Source organism: Bos javanicus, chromosome 22, assembly GCF_032452875.1.
Source record: "Bos javanicus breed banteng chromosome 22, ARS-OSU_banteng_1.0, whole genome shotgun sequence".
NCBI lineage: Eukaryota > Metazoa > Chordata > Mammalia > Artiodactyla > Bovidae > Bos > Bos javanicus.
In genome coordinates, this window is record NC_083889.1 from 44312177 (window position 1) to 44329378 (window position 17202).

At 43.8% G+C, this 17202-nt stretch overlaps 1 protein-coding gene and 1 long non-coding RNA gene across 11 annotated transcripts in view; one reads left to right on the forward strand and one right to left on the reverse strand.

The window, feature by feature from the left end:
- The window catches only part of ARHGEF3 (Rho guanine nucleotide exchange factor 3), a 312008-nt gene that overhangs the window by 264935 nt on the left and 29871 nt on the right, over positions 1 to 17202 (forward strand). For 7 of the 9 annotated variants that reach the window (XM_061396610.1, XM_061396607.1, XM_061396609.1 and 4 more), the window contains one exon: positions 4588 to 4695. In XM_061396610.1, coding sequence (XP_061252594.1) covers positions 4588 to 4695 — 108 coding nt within the window. Of the gene's footprint in view, positions 1 to 1467; positions 3715 to 4587; positions 4696 to 15487; positions 17175 to 17202 lie in introns of those variants that run through there. The other 2 variants (XM_061396611.1, XM_061396615.1) reach the window with 2 other exon arrangements.
- On the reverse strand, positions 1304 to 15392 carry LOC133235292 (uncharacterized). Of its 2 annotated transcripts, none has more exons than XR_009732515.1 (3): positions 15306 to 15392; positions 11422 to 11622; positions 1304 to 1472 (listed from the first exon to the last, which is right to left on the reverse strand). It is a non-coding gene; the product is annotated as an uncharacterized LOC133235292 (long non-coding RNA). The 2 variants fall into 2 exon arrangements; XR_009732516.1 differs by lacking the exon at positions 15306 to 15392 and adding an exon at positions 15152 to 15231.

The window sequence follows — 17202 nt, forward strand, 5'->3', positions numbered from 1 at the left end:
ATGGTAGAGATGAAGAGTTGTGACAGAGGCTAGACCGCCCTCAAAGTATAAAACATTTAGCCATCTGTCCCCTCACTGAAAAATATCACCAAACCCTAAAGTAGGGCATGAGCTCTGGAGCCAGCCTGCCTACATTTAAATCCTAGCCATCTTTTTTTAGCTTTCCCTGTCTTTAAAATGATGATCACAATAGTGGCTACCTTGCAGAGATATTGGGCTTCTCTAATAGCTCAGTTGGTAAAGAATCCGCCTGGAATGTGGGAGACCCCAGTTCGATTCCTGGGTCAGGAAGATCCCCTGGAGAAGAGATAGGCTACCCACTCCAGTGTTCTTGGGCTTCCATTGTGACTCAGCTGGTAAAGAATCCACCTGCCATACAGGAGACCTGGGTTCGATCTCTGGGTTGGGAAGATTCCCTGGAGAAAGGAAAGGCTGCCCACTCTAGTATTCTGGCCTGGAAAGTTCCATGGACAGTCCATGGGGTCTCAAAGAGTCAGACATAACTGAATGACTTACATTTTTGCAGAGGTGTTAGGAGAAATAAATTACTAATTATCTGTAAAGCATAGAGAAGAGTCCCTGCAATGCCTATGCACTCATTATTCTTAGTACTGCTAGAGCTTCTCCATCACTCATAGATCAAAACTTCCTGTTTAAAACATGAGGATGATGAAAGCCTCCTAGAGGGTTCAGGATGGGTGACACGTGAAGCCTGGGTGTGCAATCCCCAGCACATCTCCTATCTCACAGATGGAGCCCCAGAAAGGATTCCTGGTGTTTCTAAACATTTGAAGGACATTAAAAAAAAAAAAAAATCTCTCCATCAACTCATGGACAGATGCGCCTGCTAGCACAGTCGTTTCTCACCTCTCCCTAGCTCCTGGCCAGAGGTAGAGCATCCAAGAGCAGTGTTGCCCTGCGGTAGAGTGGTCAGTTCTGCATTAAAGGCTGCATATCTGGCCCCTCCTGGGCCATGTTTGTGGCTCAGTAAAACCAGTGTCAGGGAAGCTACGGAGGTGATGTGGAAGACCCTTCCACTGTTCTCCAACCCTACTCTGGCTGCAAAAATGAGGTGTAAGGAGAATGAATGGTTTCCTGTATGCTGTGTCTGTTAGAATGGAACCTTCTTATTTTGAGAAATAAAAATCGTCCCAAATTATATTGATATGATAGGCATTTTCTTACATTGCATATGTTGTGCTTTGGTTTTTATCTCTTAGAGGGAAAAATGAGGAAAGGACAAAAACTGTATGCCCTAGAGAAGGATTATTAAAATATATTTAATGAAATCTCACGTTAAAAATAAAATTACATGCAGTGCTTTATTTGCTTTTGTTTGTAATTCAAGCACAAGAGACTTTTAAAATTGCTGAATCAATTCCTTTATGAAAAAATGTGACTTGTATGTCTGTCTTCATCCTCTCCTTCCCTTCTTTCTACCTCGTCCTTCTTTTTTCCCCCTTCCTTGTCCTCTAGAAAGATAGAGAGAAAATATTTGATAAAAGTCAGTACTCATTCATGATAAAAATTCACAGCTAACTTAGCATGGAAAGGAACTGCCTTACTTGATAAAGGGTATCTCTTCCATGTGCTTAGCAAATATAATACTTAATGATGAAACCTTCATAATAATTACTTTATAATTAGAAATTAGACTATGGTACCCACTCTCTCAGCTTGTAATCAACAACGTGCAGATAGTCCTAGCCAGTGCAATAAGATAAGAAAAAAATAAAAAAGCTGTGAGATAGGGAAAACATGCAACAACACTGTTATTCAAGAAATACTGCCCACACTGCATTTTTCTTTTTTTTAACCTCTTTAGTGAGATGCCCTCCTGTTCTGTCTTAAAATTGCAGGGTGAGGGTATAGTCTGCACTTGAAAGTGGGTTTAGCAGTGACCTTGCCCAGCTTGGTTTGGCAGCTGAGTTGTTGGATTAGGGAGCTTCTGAAGGTTGTGTTCTGTCATCTCTCTATAAAGCTGAAAACATCCCTGGAATTGTATTTGCTGGTTCTCAGTACAGCTATTTAACTGGAATCTGGAAACATTTTCCCTGAGGGCTCTTTTTAGACAGCAGTAAAATGTAGCTGGAGACATACGTAGTAAATGGAAAAGAAAAATCAAATTAGGCCAAGAATGTTTTTAATCTCCTATTCTCACTGAAGCCCTCAAGGAGAACACCATAATGCATACTTCACTCATGTGGGTCAGGCATAAAGCCCTCTCCATAGATCTAATAACCTGTAAATGTTCTGGTTTGAAATTGCACCTGCCCACTTTGCTGGATCAAGTACATCATGCAGCAGTGGTTTCTGTTTCGACTGTTCATTACTTGGGAATGTCACATTACCAGAGAGCAGCCCAGAGTTTACTTCCAAATGGGTGAAGCCTTAGGAAGGGAGTTTTAATTACAATCTCATGTAGCAACACAGGCACGACCTGCGGAGGGGCCGCCACTTGCACTGTGCATTCATGTCACAGCAGTGCAGAAAACGCACAGCGGACTGGCTCATGTGAAATGGGCAGCAGAGTCAGCAGAGCCTCAGAAAAATGACACAGCAAGTGAAACAAAGCCGAATCTTCCCTCATCCCACCAAGCGTGCAAGGCTCCCTGCTCCCTTTTTAAAGCAAGATAACCCAGTTGGCATTTGCCCTTCAACCTCCCCAATTTGATACGGAACCTGTGACCCAGGAGCTTTAGCCATTAATAAGAGACCTGGGAGTCAACGGGCTCTGAGGTGTGTGGCAGGAGTACATGAGACCAAATCCTGCTCCCCTAGGAAAGCCCTCTTCTTCTCACTTGCTGCAATGCAGTTTGTGCCACCAAAGGTGCTGTATCAAAACTCGGGCATTTCCAGCCAAAGCAGGAGCCATTTAGAAAAATTCAGGGGATGCTCAAGAGGCTGTGCGTGCGTGCGAGCGTGCGTGTGTGTGTGTGTGTCTCTCTATTCAGTAAGCCTGCTGGTGGTGCAGCTCTGACGTAAAAAATATTTTAAAAATCCTCCTCTGGGCACAGATACTCAGGAGCCAGGCACTGGACAGGGAGTATCCTTGAAGGGCACTGTCATCTGAAATCAGAGGGGCAATCGGATCTTTGTCTTCAGCGTTTACATAATTATGATGTGATATCTCTCGTGTTGAGAGATTCATCCTGTGCATTTTGGAACTAAACCTTCCTGGTGTTCGGAGAATTGCCTTCTGTCTGTTCAGCTCAGTATGCCAAGAGGCTGGAGAGGTCCCCAGCAGCCCGGATGCATTCTCTGTTTTGGAAAAATATTTGCTTCAAGAAACCATGAAGTCACTCCTGGCCACATCGTGGAATTGTTTTGTGCTTTTTAAACAGCCTTTAGATTTTTTTTTTTTCTATTTGCCAGAAAGGTTGGGTCTGTTTCAGAGGACTCTTCTGTTTTCTAAGGCTAATCAAGGGCATAAAATGACATGAGAGTGTCTTGGCAGAACTCCAGATTCAGGCAAGATTTTTCCAAGCACCTACTATGTTCAAAACACCTTGCAGGGATATTCTAGAGAATCTTAACTCTCAAAACTTTGAAGGCAATGGCTGAAAAAGAAAGATGAACACCTTGAGGCTCCCTCTGGAAATGGTCGAGTTTCACCACAACCACTGGCAAGTGTGGCTTTTTCCATCAAAATTTGGTGTCTTCATGCGCTGTCCAGCATCTCCCGCGCGTCAGATGGAGCTTAGGAAGACAAGGGTAACTGTTCTCTTTGTCAAGTGTTTTGTCTGTCGTCCCTCTCTTTTCCACAGCCTCTTGTTTTTATTTATGTAACTCTAATCTGCAGAGTCATTGGTTTAGGTATGCTCCCCCACCCATCAGCTTGCTTTGGGGTAACTTGCAGATTTGTGTATGTTTTATATGGTGATAATTTTCATAACTTGTGGCTAGGTATAGTATAAAAACTAGTGCTCGAGGTAGGGTTTTCTCTCTGTATATTTTCTTTTTGCTGCCTAGTTGTTATTTATAAGTATTAATATGTGCATTTCAAATATACTGTGGGTACAAAGAGGCTTTCTTAACAGCCTAGTAATAGAATAACTTCTTTAAAATGTTTTTTTAATTTGGTGTACTAAAAGGAACAGTCTTTGTGCTTTAGAAAAGCCATTGCATATTAGAAATTTGGACAGTGGCTTCAGGCAAGGTGGAGAAAAGGTTTTTTTAAAAAGATGAAACCAGAAGCATCAAAAGACAACCGCCCGACAAGGTCATTGGATGGGAAATTGGAGGCAGCTTTTGTCTGCAAGAGGGGTTGGAGAGAGAGATTCTCCTGTGGGAGCCTCTGATTTGAAAGCCGTCAGACACTGTTGGGGTGAAGGAATTTGCCATTTGCTGTCTGCTCAGAGACTGCCTCTGTTGACCCCACCCCCCAACCCACCCCCACCCCGACTATTTACCCTTCCCTGGCTCACCAGTCACCTTCACACAGCAGGAGTGAGATGGGTACCATTTCCGTTCTACAGAGTGGTGTGCAGCCAGCAGCTCGTGGAGTGAGACATGACTGTGTGGTGGAGTTACATTCTCTTTGGAATTGACCTTGACAGTTTCCTTTTTTTTTTTTTTAAACCCTAGGAGCCTAGTAATAAACGAGTCAAACCTCTTTCCAGAGTCACATCTCTCGCCAACCTCATCCCACCTGTGAAGGCCACACCATTAAAGCGCTTCAGCCAAACCCTGCAGGTAAGGACACGGTGGGCTCATGTTTGCAGAAAACCCTGTTGTGTGGGAGGACACACCTCTGTCCTAGCCAGAACCTCCCCTGGTTTCAGTCTGACCTGAATCAATGCTTATTATTTGAATAGAAGAGAGCAAGTGAGCAGACTGGAAGAGAAAGAGATGTTTTAAAGTTGGTTTCAGACAGAGCCCTTCAAGAGGTAACTGGAGGCATCATCCCTGTTGGGTCTTTCCTCACAGTTTTGTTTCAGAGACCCCATCCGGATGTACTTTCATAGGTATCCATTTGGTCCTAAAATATCTATGGGCCTCCCAAGAAAACCAGCGCCTGACCTCAGATGGAGGGCAAGAGAGCCTAGTGGCTTTGACGAGCGGCTTAGAGCCTCGCAGCATGTGAGAAGAAACTCAGCCCACCCACTCATTTCTTATGGCCGTGGAGCTGAGAATGATTTTTGCTTTTTACATTGGCTGCGGAAAAGCAATCCAAAGAGTAGTATTTCAAAACCCATGAAAATGATTTGAAATTGCAGTGTCTGTAGCTGCAGTTGTGCAGGCACACAGGCGTGCCTAAATGTCAACGTGTTGTCTGTAGCTGCCGTGGCCCTACAAAGGCAGTCAAGCAGTTGTGACCCCGACCATATCGCCCACAACACCAAAAATATTTACTCTTGGACCCGTTACAGAAAATGTTTGTTGCTCCCTGACTGAGGACATGGGCCTGGGAGTAGAAGTATCTCACTTCTGGCCTTGGCTCTGTCCCTCAATGAGTTTGTCCCCTTGAGCAGGTAACTCTGCACCTCTCTAGGTCTTGCCATTATTCCACGTGGATACACTGGGGATGGTGCTGCCAGCTCCTCTAGAGAACCGCTCTAAAGACTTACAAGGTAGTACATTTAAAGAACCTAGCATGGTTCCTTGGCCCATGGTTCATAATCACTGACTTCCTAACTAGCTAAGGTGTAAATATTAGCTACTGTAAACATTCTTTGGTTAATTCAGGTGGTTGTAGTTCTTGTTCATAAACTCCTGAAAAAGTTTATCTTTTAAAGTGAACATTGAGGTTTTTTTTTTTCCTTTCCCCAAAGGCCTTGGGCACCCAGTAGGATAAAAATCCTTTTCCTATCATGAAAAGGCTCGCCTTGTTCAGCTGAGTAGGCTTGAATCTGCCAGTTCCTTACACTTCCTGAATACTTCTGCTTAGCAATATTTTTCATCTTGACTTTCTGAGCCATTAAGAGAGTTGTGGGTCAGCACCCAAGGCATATCCCAAGCTATGGACACCAGTGATTTGAGAGCTGTTCGAAGTCTCCCTCACCCGCTCCTGTCCTTGTTGCCACACCAAGCAACCCAAGCTCTTCCCCCTCTTTCCTGTCCACCCCTCAGTGCTCATCCCCTGCCCTGCGCGTTCCTCTGTTAGCTCTGCTAATATTTCCCCTGAACGAATCCTCGTCTCATTAGCGGTAGGCTTGGCTCTGTGCTGGAACCTCTGGGCTCCTGGCTGTCCCCTGAGCCCCTTTGTGGGAGAACAGAGGAGAAAAAAAAAAAAAATAAGGTCATCCTGGGGAGCCAGATGAAGGGCTTTGAAGCTCATGAAGAAAAATGTGTTTACCTTCTCTCCCTGGTGACCAGTCTCAGCCCTCTGGCCAAGTTCATCACAGGCTTCCCCTGGAAGATTCATCACCGCCCTAGCCCCGCACATCTGGTCTTTCGCTGAGTTCTGCTTTTCAAACATTCTTCAGCCTGTCGATTGCCATTTCACCCTTTCCTTTCCATCTCAGTGGTGGTGGCTCGAGGTCACCGTAGTTACTTCTCCCTTGATTACAGTCTCCATGTTGCCCGCCATCTCTTCCCCTTGTCTCTCCGAGGACAGCCCACCCTGTGCCCCAGGAAGGGCCTTGCTCACTCCGCAAGTGTTCAGGCGGGCTCTACTCCCTGCCCTCATGTCACTTACATCCTAGATAGGGTTGCCTTCTAGTCACATCTGGCCCTCGGTTGTGTTTTGTTTGGCTGCACGTTGTTTTGAGCTCACATTTAGAAATCAAAAGAGTCCTTGTAACAATCTGGACTTCTGGCTTCTTTTGAGGAATTGGAATGCCTAGCAGTGCTGGGCCTGTGTTCTCACATGGCACTTATGAGCCGTACCTAAGTAGCCAGTCAGCATTCACCTACGGATGTCCCCACTTCTCCCAGCTATCCTCCCAACACCTGGCCTCTTCACTCAGTGTCATCAACTTGCCTGGCCTCCAGGCTCCACATTTCTGCTCATGATTCTAGGGACAGTGCTGTCTATGCCTCCTCACTGCAGCCCAGCCCCAACACAAAGTGCATCTTCCATTGTCTTTCCTTCAGAATCTTTCCTTTGGCTCCCCAGGAAACCTTTAATTTTTTTCTCTTGTTTCTACCCTACACAGATCCCACACAGGGAACACTGCAGGAAATATTTAATCACCTTGCAAATTTGCCCTGACCTAGAGAACTGGGGCAAAGAGAAATCGAGCCTTGTCTGAAACCCAACAGACTGAGGCCAGACTTGAGGGGCTGGATCTGACATGTGGATATTGGTTTCTAAAACATCAAAGATTTTTTTTGGCAAAATAATTTTTAACTTACTTGTTTAAAATACCAGGATAAAGAGCTAATCCCGGGTTCTGTTTATTGGGCAGAAACAACCAGACAGAAACACAATAATTATTCATAATGGTTATGTCCATGAACATAGAGAAAACTTGAACAGTGTTTTTATGCTGTGAGTGTGTCTTTGGTGGGGGTCAATAAATGGAAATATGCCCCTGAGGTTGTATGCAGTTAGACAGCCTCGTTTGCAGGATGATCCGCAAAGCTTGGAGTATGCCATCTTGCCCCCACCTATCTCCCTGTAAGTCACCTTGGCACATGCAGTGCAAATTCTGCAGAATTACTTCCAGTCCTAGCATCCCAATAATTGCCTCCTGGCTTTATTGCTTCCTTCCCCACAGCTAGAGCGGGATAGGTGTTAATGTAGCCTGAGGAGCAGGGAGGATGGGGGAGGGGGCCCTAAAGGGAGTACTCAGTGTGCCAAGTTCACTACCTTCCTCATTTTGCCTCTGGTGCTCCTGATGCCCCTTCTAAAACGGGAGAAACAGAAAAAGAAGCCACAGGGCGGCTCCAAACCTCTCAGCAGTCTTTCATTTCTTTCCCATGTGTGTGTGTGCTTTTTCTCTAACTTCCCGAAACAGCACAGTGCTGGAATGGAGCAGCTCGCTTCTCTGTGGCAGTATCCTTGCCCCTGGCTCCTGGTCTTTAGAGATACCCATTCGGCCTCTCAGGGTACATTCCTTTTATCATAGGAGGAGATATGACTTAGGCCCAAACCCAATGCTTTAATAGATAGTAGAACACTTAGACCCTGATGCTGGGGAAGATTGAAAGCAGCAGAAGAAGGCAGCAGATGATGAGATAGTTGGATAGCATCACTGACTCAATGGACATGAGTTTGAACAAACTTCGGAAGATGGTGATAGACAGGGAAGCCTGGTGTGCTGCAGTTCATGGGGTCGAAAAGAGTCAGACATGACTGAGTGACTGAACAAGAACAGAACATTGAGCAGGCCTTCCTCTGGCTTCCCGGGAGGGTGTCAGGAGAGCTCAGGGCTGGCAGCCTCTTCCAAAAAGGTCAAGGGCTGTGTTGCAAGTGTAAGTGGTCCTTGGAGCCACAGTTCAGGAAGACACTGCAGGACTTGTTCTCTGTGGCCTCCTCCCTACCCCCACCCATGCCCCTGTGGACCGGGGTCTTGGGCCCCAGCACAAAGGCGGCATTTGCAGAGGTCAGAGAGGGAGCGCCGACTGCATGGTGCTCCGTCTGATTCTGACCAGGGAGATTAGCGCTGCTGGTGGACTGGAGCACAGATATCCAGATCCCTCTGTGCCTATAAATCCCCTCCCTGGGCTGCCCAGATCTGGAAGGGGCTGGTGTGCTCTCCTCATGTGGAGTGAGGAAGGCGGAAGGCAAGCTGCCTTGCAGGCGAGCGGCCTTGGCCGGTCAGTCGCTCGCCGAGGCCGCCTCCCCCGTCACAGCTGCGCGGCTGGTGGACTCATTTGGGCTGAGTCCAGGGCATGCTATGGGATGCTGTGCTCCCTACACAGCAACTGAGCCCTCTGTTCTCTTTGAACTGTGTTTCTTTTCCCTTATAAAAGTGTGTGTTCATTATGGAAGAATACAGAAAAGAGGAAAGAGAAAGATTCCACTCCCAAACAACCCGTTAATATTTTATAGTTTCCTTTCAGTGTCATTCTAGGTCTGTCTATGAAGCTTAAACACTCTGAGCCTAATTTGGGGTTACTCGCAGTCTGCCAGCCTTATCTTTGTGTTATCTGTTTACCTTTGGATTTATTCCTCCCCCTTGCTACCCCCAGGGACTGTGGATGACCAGTTTCTCTTGCATCTCTATTGATCTTTGCTTCACATATTTCCAAGCTGCACAGTTAGGTGTATAAAGGTTCCTCTTCATCTCCTGAAGGTTTTGTACCTTTTACTAAAGTTAAATATTTCTATTTATTTCTTTTAATGCTTTTTGTATTTGATTTTCTTTTTTGTCTTTTTATGCATTTTACCTGCTGTTTCTTGTTCATCTCTTCTTTTCCTCCTCCCTTTGTCATTTAGCTAGATGAAAGTTTTATTATGGCTTAAGGGAAATGTTATATCACAGTTAGAAAATATGATCTTAATTGACTAAGTATATATTATTCCAACATGATGCTATTTATTTTATATAACTAGTCTCCTATTAATGGATATTTACGTTGTAAATATTTTATATCATTAAGTACTTATGTTGAATTTTTTAATGAACTTTCTATTTTTTAAAGTGCCTTCTATTTTGCTTTCTTTTCTGATTATATAACATCATAGTCAGAAAAGGGAATAAAAGTTCTTGTAATCCCATCTTTCCATCACCAAAAAACTTTTATTAATATTTTGGTATACACTTGGGCAATCTTTTCTTTTACTATTAATATGTACTGCATTTATACTTTTTAAAAACAAAATTATAATCATACTATTTTTAACTTGCTTTTGTCTTAACCATATAAAATAACTCATGGTATAAGGACCTTTTTTCTTGTCATTAAACATTTATCATTATCTCTAGTTTTAAGAGATAATGGGTTTATATAGTGTTTTGTCAAAAGGATGTATGTTTATTCAATCACCCTTCTATTGTTGAACATTTCAGTAGTTTGCATTTTTCTGCCATTATAGATAATCACAAATCTAAGCCATCTGATATCAGTTAGACCTCCGATTTTTTTTTTAATTTTATATAAGAGTGTAGTTGATTTACAGTTCTGTATTAATTTCAGGTGTACAGCAGAGTGACTCAGTCATACATACACATATATCCATTCTTTTACAGATTCTTTTCCCATGTAGGTTATCACAGAATGTTGAGTAGAGTCTCCTGTGCTGTGTGGTAGATCCTTGTTGATTATTTTATATGTAGTAGTGTGTATATGTTAATCCCTAACTCATAATTTATCCCTGCCCCTACCCCCACATTTCCCCTTTTGTAACCATAAGTTTGTTTTTGAATTCTGTAAGTCTGTTTCTGTTTTGTAAATAAGTTCATTTGTATCATTTTTTTTAAGATTCCACATATAAGTGATACCATATGATATTTGTCTTTTTCTCTCTGACTTAAATCCATCCACGTTGTTGCAAATGGCATTATTTTATTATGGCTGAGTAATATTCCATTGTAGCACATCTTCTTTATTCATTCCTTTGTTTATGGACATTTAGGTTGCTTCCATGTCTTGGCTATTGTAAATAGTGCTGCAGTGAACATTGGGGTGAATGAATCTTTTCGAATTCTGGTTTTCTCTGAGAGTTTGCCCAGGAGTGGGATTTCTGGATCATAGAGTAGTTCTCTTTTTAGTTCCCACTAGCGGTATAGATGGGTTCCCTTTTCTCCACACTGTCTCCAGCATTTATTTTTTGTGGACAATTTGATGATGGCCATTCTGACTAGTGAGAGGTGATACCGCATGGTAGTTTTGATTTGCATTTCTCTGATAATTAGTGACATTGAGCATCAAGCCTCTACTTTTGATGTATATCTGTCTTGGACAGAATGGCTTCTCCATGTTCTCACATACTAATTCTAAACTCATAGTCATATTTCTCTCTGTCTTGGAGCAAGGGTTCAGGGGCTCATGTTGGGTCTGAAATGGCTCAGAGATGATGAGGGTGAAGGGGAGAAAGGACATTTGAGGTTTGAGGAAGAAGTGTGGGAAAAAAAACAGAAACCAAACCGCCTGTCTGGAAGGTAAGAATGTAGATGAGAGCAAACTTGTATTCCATGTTAAAGGGAACTCCTGAGTTTCTGCTGTTCCTGGAGTGAAAGTTTGACTATTGTAATAGTTGGCTATTGCAATTTAAAGCTTGTCATTTTAAATTTCGTCCTAACGTCTTTCATTAGCTCAGTATTTACACTGAACCAATTTCTGTGCAAGGTCCTTTATATTCATAGCCTCATTCTCAACTCTGCAGGGTAGGTTTCATCAGGACTTTATAGGGAAAAATCCTGAATGTGCCCAAGGTCATGCAGCCAGTCATGCTAGAGCTGGATTCTGTAAGGTTTGGCAATGCCTCTGCTGTGGTAGGCTTTTATAAAGTCAGTTTGGTCCTAATAAAGCCTGCAGTTTGCCAGGATCTAAAAGTAATAGCCAGATTTTCAGTCTGGAGCATCCTACCTCACTGCTGTTCCTCATGCTTTGTTTGCTGATGTGGTAGGCACAGTCGTCATTCCATTTCAGCCTGTGGAATATTTTACCATTAGCGTTATTGTGTGCAGATGGTGCCCAGTGATGATGGTCAGGCTGCTTGCCCAAGGCTCTGGAAGACTTCTAATTCCTAGCTGGCACTAAGCAAAGTGTACGATATTTTCTCCACACCTGAAACAAATATTTTCTTCAGCTGTCATTCACATCTACTCAAAATGTCTCCCAACTAAAAAAAGGTTTGTCCTCCTACTAGATCCTTCAGGTTTGACATTTATTGATTGTGAATTGGTCTAGTGCCGTTTACCATGTTTTCAATGTGCATTAATCTGAACTGGATACCATACTGTGATTTTGTTGATAGCACCACTTCTGACTCAGTGTTCATGGTCTTGCACATTTCTGTTCTGATTGTGTTTTCCCTTCATTACTATCTCTTTATTATGGAAAATCTGGAAAATAAACGTAGCTGCTGCTGCTGCTACTGCTGCTGCTAAGTTGCTTCAGTTGTGTCTGACTCTGTGTGACCCCATAGATGGCAGCCCACCAGGCTCCCCTGTGCCTGGGATTCTCCAGGCAAGAACACTGGAGTGGGTTGCCATTTCCTTCTTCAATGCATGAAAGGAAAAGTGAAAGTGAAGTCTCTCAGTCATATCTGACTCTTAGCGACCCCATGGACTGCAGCCTACCAGGCTCCTCCGTCCATGGGATTTTCCAGGCGAGAGTATTGGAGTGGGTTGCCATTGCCTTCCTCAGAAATAAATGCAGAGAAGTGTGAAAATGAAAATAAAAATTCTCCATAGTCAGGGCTTCCCTGGTGGCTCAGTGGTTAAAAAAAAAAAAAAAATCCGCCTGCCAATGCAGGAGACACGGGTTCAATCCCTGATCTGGGAGGATCCCATATGCCTCAGAGCAACTAAGCCTGGGAGCCACAAGCACTGAGCCCTAGAGCCCATGTTCCACAAGAGAAGCCACCAGCAGATGCCCTCACACAGCAACTAGAGAGTGGCCCCCACTCGCCACAACTAGAGAAAAGCCCAAGCAGCAGACCCACCGCAGCCAAAAAGAAAAACAAATAAATAAAATAAAAATCATCCATAGTCCCACCATTCAGGGGTAAACCCTGTTATCATTTTGTATTTTAAATAGGGATCTTTCTTCTCTTCCTTAACACTACTTGTGAGACTTTCCTATTTTCATTAAGCATTTCTAAAAAAGAATGTTTTTTCCAAGTTTTATTAGCATATAACTTGACATACGGCTGTACTGTGTAAGTTTAAAGTATACAGCATAATTTGATTTGTATGTATTGTGAAATGATTACCACAACGAGTTAACATTCATCATCTCATATAGATACAAAGAAAATAAGACAGTATTCTCTCAGGAAGAATGCTTTACAGATTTGCATGTCATCCTTGTACGGGCCCTTCTCTGCATGGCTCTGCCCTTAGTAAATGAGCTGCCAAAACGAGCACAGAGGAATGCTTTTAACAACCGTGCAATATTCCATTGTGTGATTATACTGTAATTTATTGAACTAATCCCTATTGTCAGGTATTTTAGGCTCTTTGCACATCTTTTGCTTTTATAGTGTTTTCTCCTCCTAAAAGTTACCTTAGTGGAGGTCCCATGTAGAGGTATTTAGTCCAAATAGTTTAGACATGTGTCTGCTGTTTGCTGATAAATGAAGTCATATAAACAAGTATTAATGGCAGCAGAGCAGTCAGTGGTGTAATAACAGTGGTAGGTCATACCCTTTTCCTATTGATCACCTACCAGGCACTTGGCCAAACCCTTGATATGCTTTATCTTATCAAATCCTCACTACTACTTTGTGAGGTATTTATTACTATGTCCCTTCCCTTTTACAGATAATCTGCCTCCAATGCAGGAGATGTGGCTCCATCCCTGGGTCAGGAAGATCTCCTGGAGAAGGAAATGGCAACCCATTCCAGTATTCTTGCCTGGGAAATCCCACGGGCAGAGGAGTCTGGCAGGCTACAGTCCGTGGTGTCGCAAAAGAGTCAGACACAACTGAGTGGTGACTAAAACAATTTACAAGTAAAGAAACTGAAATCCAAAGAGATTTCCAAGGTCCCTCAGCCACTGAAGTGACTTGACACCAGGTCTGTGTTACTCCACAGCCTGTGCTCTTAACTCATGTTTTGTTGGAGTTTCGTAGTTGAAAAGCTAGACTCAGTTCTCTTCCAGCGTGTACCTATGCCAGTCACTTAATCCTCTGGCACTTGGATTTTTTATCTATCAAAAGGGGGCAAAATATGAGAACCTGTCCAATGCCTCTGTCAGGATTAGTATGTGAATGTGAAGTCGCTCAGTTGTGTCTGACTCTTTGCAACCCCATGGACTGTAGCCTACCAGGCTCCTCCATCCATGGGATTTTCCAGCCGAGAGTACTAGAGTGGGGTGCCATTTCCTTCTCCAGAGGATCTTCCCTACCCAGGGATCGAACCCGGGTCTCCCACATTGTAAGCAGATGCTTTACCATCTGAGCCAACAGGGAAATCCTGTCAGGATTAGAATGAGAGGCAAGTGTGATAGAGGCTTCATAGCTGATAAATGTTATTTCTCCATTTAAGTTAATTACTGTAATCAAATTTTGTAAAAGAGTCTCCTCCAGGACACTGAGAACATTTCCCCATTCCCTACCACCACCACTGTACTTTCTGGTTTAATCCATTGTAGTAGCAACACAGACACGTTTTCCTCTTACAGTCCCACCCTAACCTCCAATCCATTAAACAGTAAGCTGTCTGCTACAAAATAGCAATGGTCAGTGTAGAGGATTTCCCTGGCTCTAACTCTTAATTGGAGTGCGTTATCTTTGGCCATAGAGACCTTCTGTTTTGGGAAAAGGACAAGGGAGTGCCCCACTGAACAGGGAGCATTAACAAACCAAATCTGTTCCATCATGCCTATCATGCCGGGTCTACATTTCCTCTGACACATGTAAAGGCGGCAGCTTTTCCCCCACCTCCAGCATCTTTTCCATATACCCAGGCCAGGCATAAACATGAGCACCCACTTCCTAAATCTGCAGTATCTGCGCCTGCTATGGCCATTGTTATTGTAGCTGCCAGTAGTTATGAGCTTTGGGTTTTTGACTGATTTGCTGGGCCAGTTTCCCTCATGGAAACTCTTGCTTGTCCTGGAACATTTTTCATTCCAGGCCCAGATTCCCCACAATGAAGGGTATCGCCATGCATGTTTCTATTTTGTATCCAGTCCCTCCCAGGGCTGAGTCCCTTAGTTTGAAGTGAGCCTCTCCTGGTCACTTGTACTCCTGGCATCTAGTGGTTAGAGGTGAGGATCATATTAAACATCCTGTGCTACCCAGGACAGCCCCTCACAAAAAGGCTGTTCTGGCCTAAGACGTTAGTGGTGGCAGGGTGGGGAGTCTCTGCCGCAGGCCAAGAAGTAGCCTGATCCTCATCTGTTTGGGCGCACACATCCCATCATGCTTAAATCTTACCCTAGAGGAAGCAGGGTAGGATATTGGTTAAAATTTGTAATGTGTTGGGGGAGCTGGACTCAAATAGACCAGATGTGGGTTGTCATCCTGAATTCACTGTTGACCTGGTTTAAATTCTGGAGCACAGGTCAGCTACATGACCTTCAGCAAAGCATCACCCTCTCTGAGCCTCAAGTTCCCTTATCTATAAACATGGGTAAGAATCCTCACCTTTTGGACAGAGAAGGAGATTAAAGCCCCCCTCACAGGCAAGCAATGACATTCCCTCATTAAGCAAGATTGTTGAGGACCCACCATGTGCCAGTGCAGATGAATCCATCAGTGAATAGAACAGATGGAGACCCTGGGCCTTCAAGGAGCTTACCTTCTGGGAGGAAACAGACATGTCAGAATCAAACTAGTAAGTGATGTCACAGAGCACATGGTGACGCAAGAGCCAGAGCAGGGGGGTGGGCGGTGGTGGGACTAGAAGGCATGTGGCTGTTCTCCTCTCTCAAGGCAGCCTCCTCTTTGGGTTTTTCCTCCCAGCAGCAGTCACCTTGTTCTCCCCTAGCTCCAGTCCTTTCGTCTAATTGTGCTGAGCTGTACTCCTGACTGGTGAGGGTGTGGTCAGCCCCACCCACGAGCATGGCTTGGGACTGGTTGGCTGTGAGCTGCCTCCAGGGCCAGTCAGCCACTGACCACACACCAGCCTAGCATTCTTTATTTCTTGGGGATTCTTTCTTTCAGCATCCTTCCCCCTTCGAAGTGGAGTTTTAAAAAGACAAAATGTTTGTTTTAATCCATCCTAATTAAATTACTGCATAATTGCGCTTATCTCACACACTAGCAAAGTAGCACTCAAAATTCTCCAATCGAGGCTTCAACAATACTTGGACCAAGAGCTTCCAGATGTTCAAGCTGGATTTAGAAAGGACAGAGTAACCATAGATCAAATTGGCAACATCTGTTGGATCATCGAAAAAGTAAGAGAGTTCCAGAGAAACATCTACTCTATTGACTATGCCAAAGCCTTTGACTGTGGATCACAACAAACTGTGGAAAATTCTTAAAGAGATACCAGAACACTTTACCTGCCTCATGAGAAATCTCTGTGCAGGTCAAGAAGCAACAGTTAGAACTGGACATGGAACCATGGACTGGTTCTAAATTGGGGAAGGAGTATATCAAGGCTGTATATTGTCACCCTGTTTGGTTAACTTTGCAGACTACATCATGTGAAATCCTGGACTGGATGAAGCACAAGCTGGGATTGAGATTACCGGGAGAAATATCAATAATCTCATATATATGCAGATGAACCACCCTTATGGCAGAAAGTGAAAAGGAACTGAAGAGCCTCTTGATGAAAGTGAAAGAGGAGAGTGAAAAAGTTGGCTTAAAACTCAACATTCAAAAACAAAGATCATGTCATCCAGTCCTATCACTTCATGGCAAATAGATGGGGAAACAATGGAAACAGTGAGAGACTTAATTTTGGGGGCTCCAAAATCACTGCAGATGATGACTGCAGCCATGAAATTAAAGGACACTTGTTCCTTGTAAGAAAAGCTATGACCAAACTAGACAGCATATTAAAAAGCAGAGACATTATTTTGCCAACAAAGGTCCGTCTAGTCAAGGCTACGGTTTTTCCAGTAATCATGTATGGATGTGAGAGTTGAACCATAAAGAAAGCTGAGCACCAAAGAATTGATGCTTTTGAACTGTGGTGTTGGAGAAGACTCTTGAGAATCCCTTGGACTGCAAGGAGATCCAACCAGTCAACCCTAAAGGAAATCAGTCCTGAATATTCATTGTAAGGCCTGATGCTGAAGCTTGAAGCTCCAACACTGTGGCCACCTGATGCAAAGAACTTACTCACTGGAAAAAATCCTGATACTGGGGAAGATTGAAGGCAGGAGGAACAGGGGACGACAAAGGATGAGATGGTTGGATGGCATCACTGACTTGATGTACATGAGTTTGAGCAAGCTCTGGGAGTTGGTGATGGACAGGGAAGCCTGGCATGCTGCAGTACACAGGGTCGCAAAGAGTCAGGTGCAACTGAACTGAATTGAATTAAAGGTGTAAATCAGAAGTTTGCTTAATCAAAGAGCCACTCAGTCATTATTCCTAAAACTGAGCAAATGCATGCCCTCTTCTTAACTTGAACTCTGAGAAGGCTGGTTCCCATCTCACCAAAACCTCCTCATGATGCATGATTTGCCTGTAAACAGCAGGTGCATGCATGGTAAGTCACTTCAGTCATGTCCAGCTCT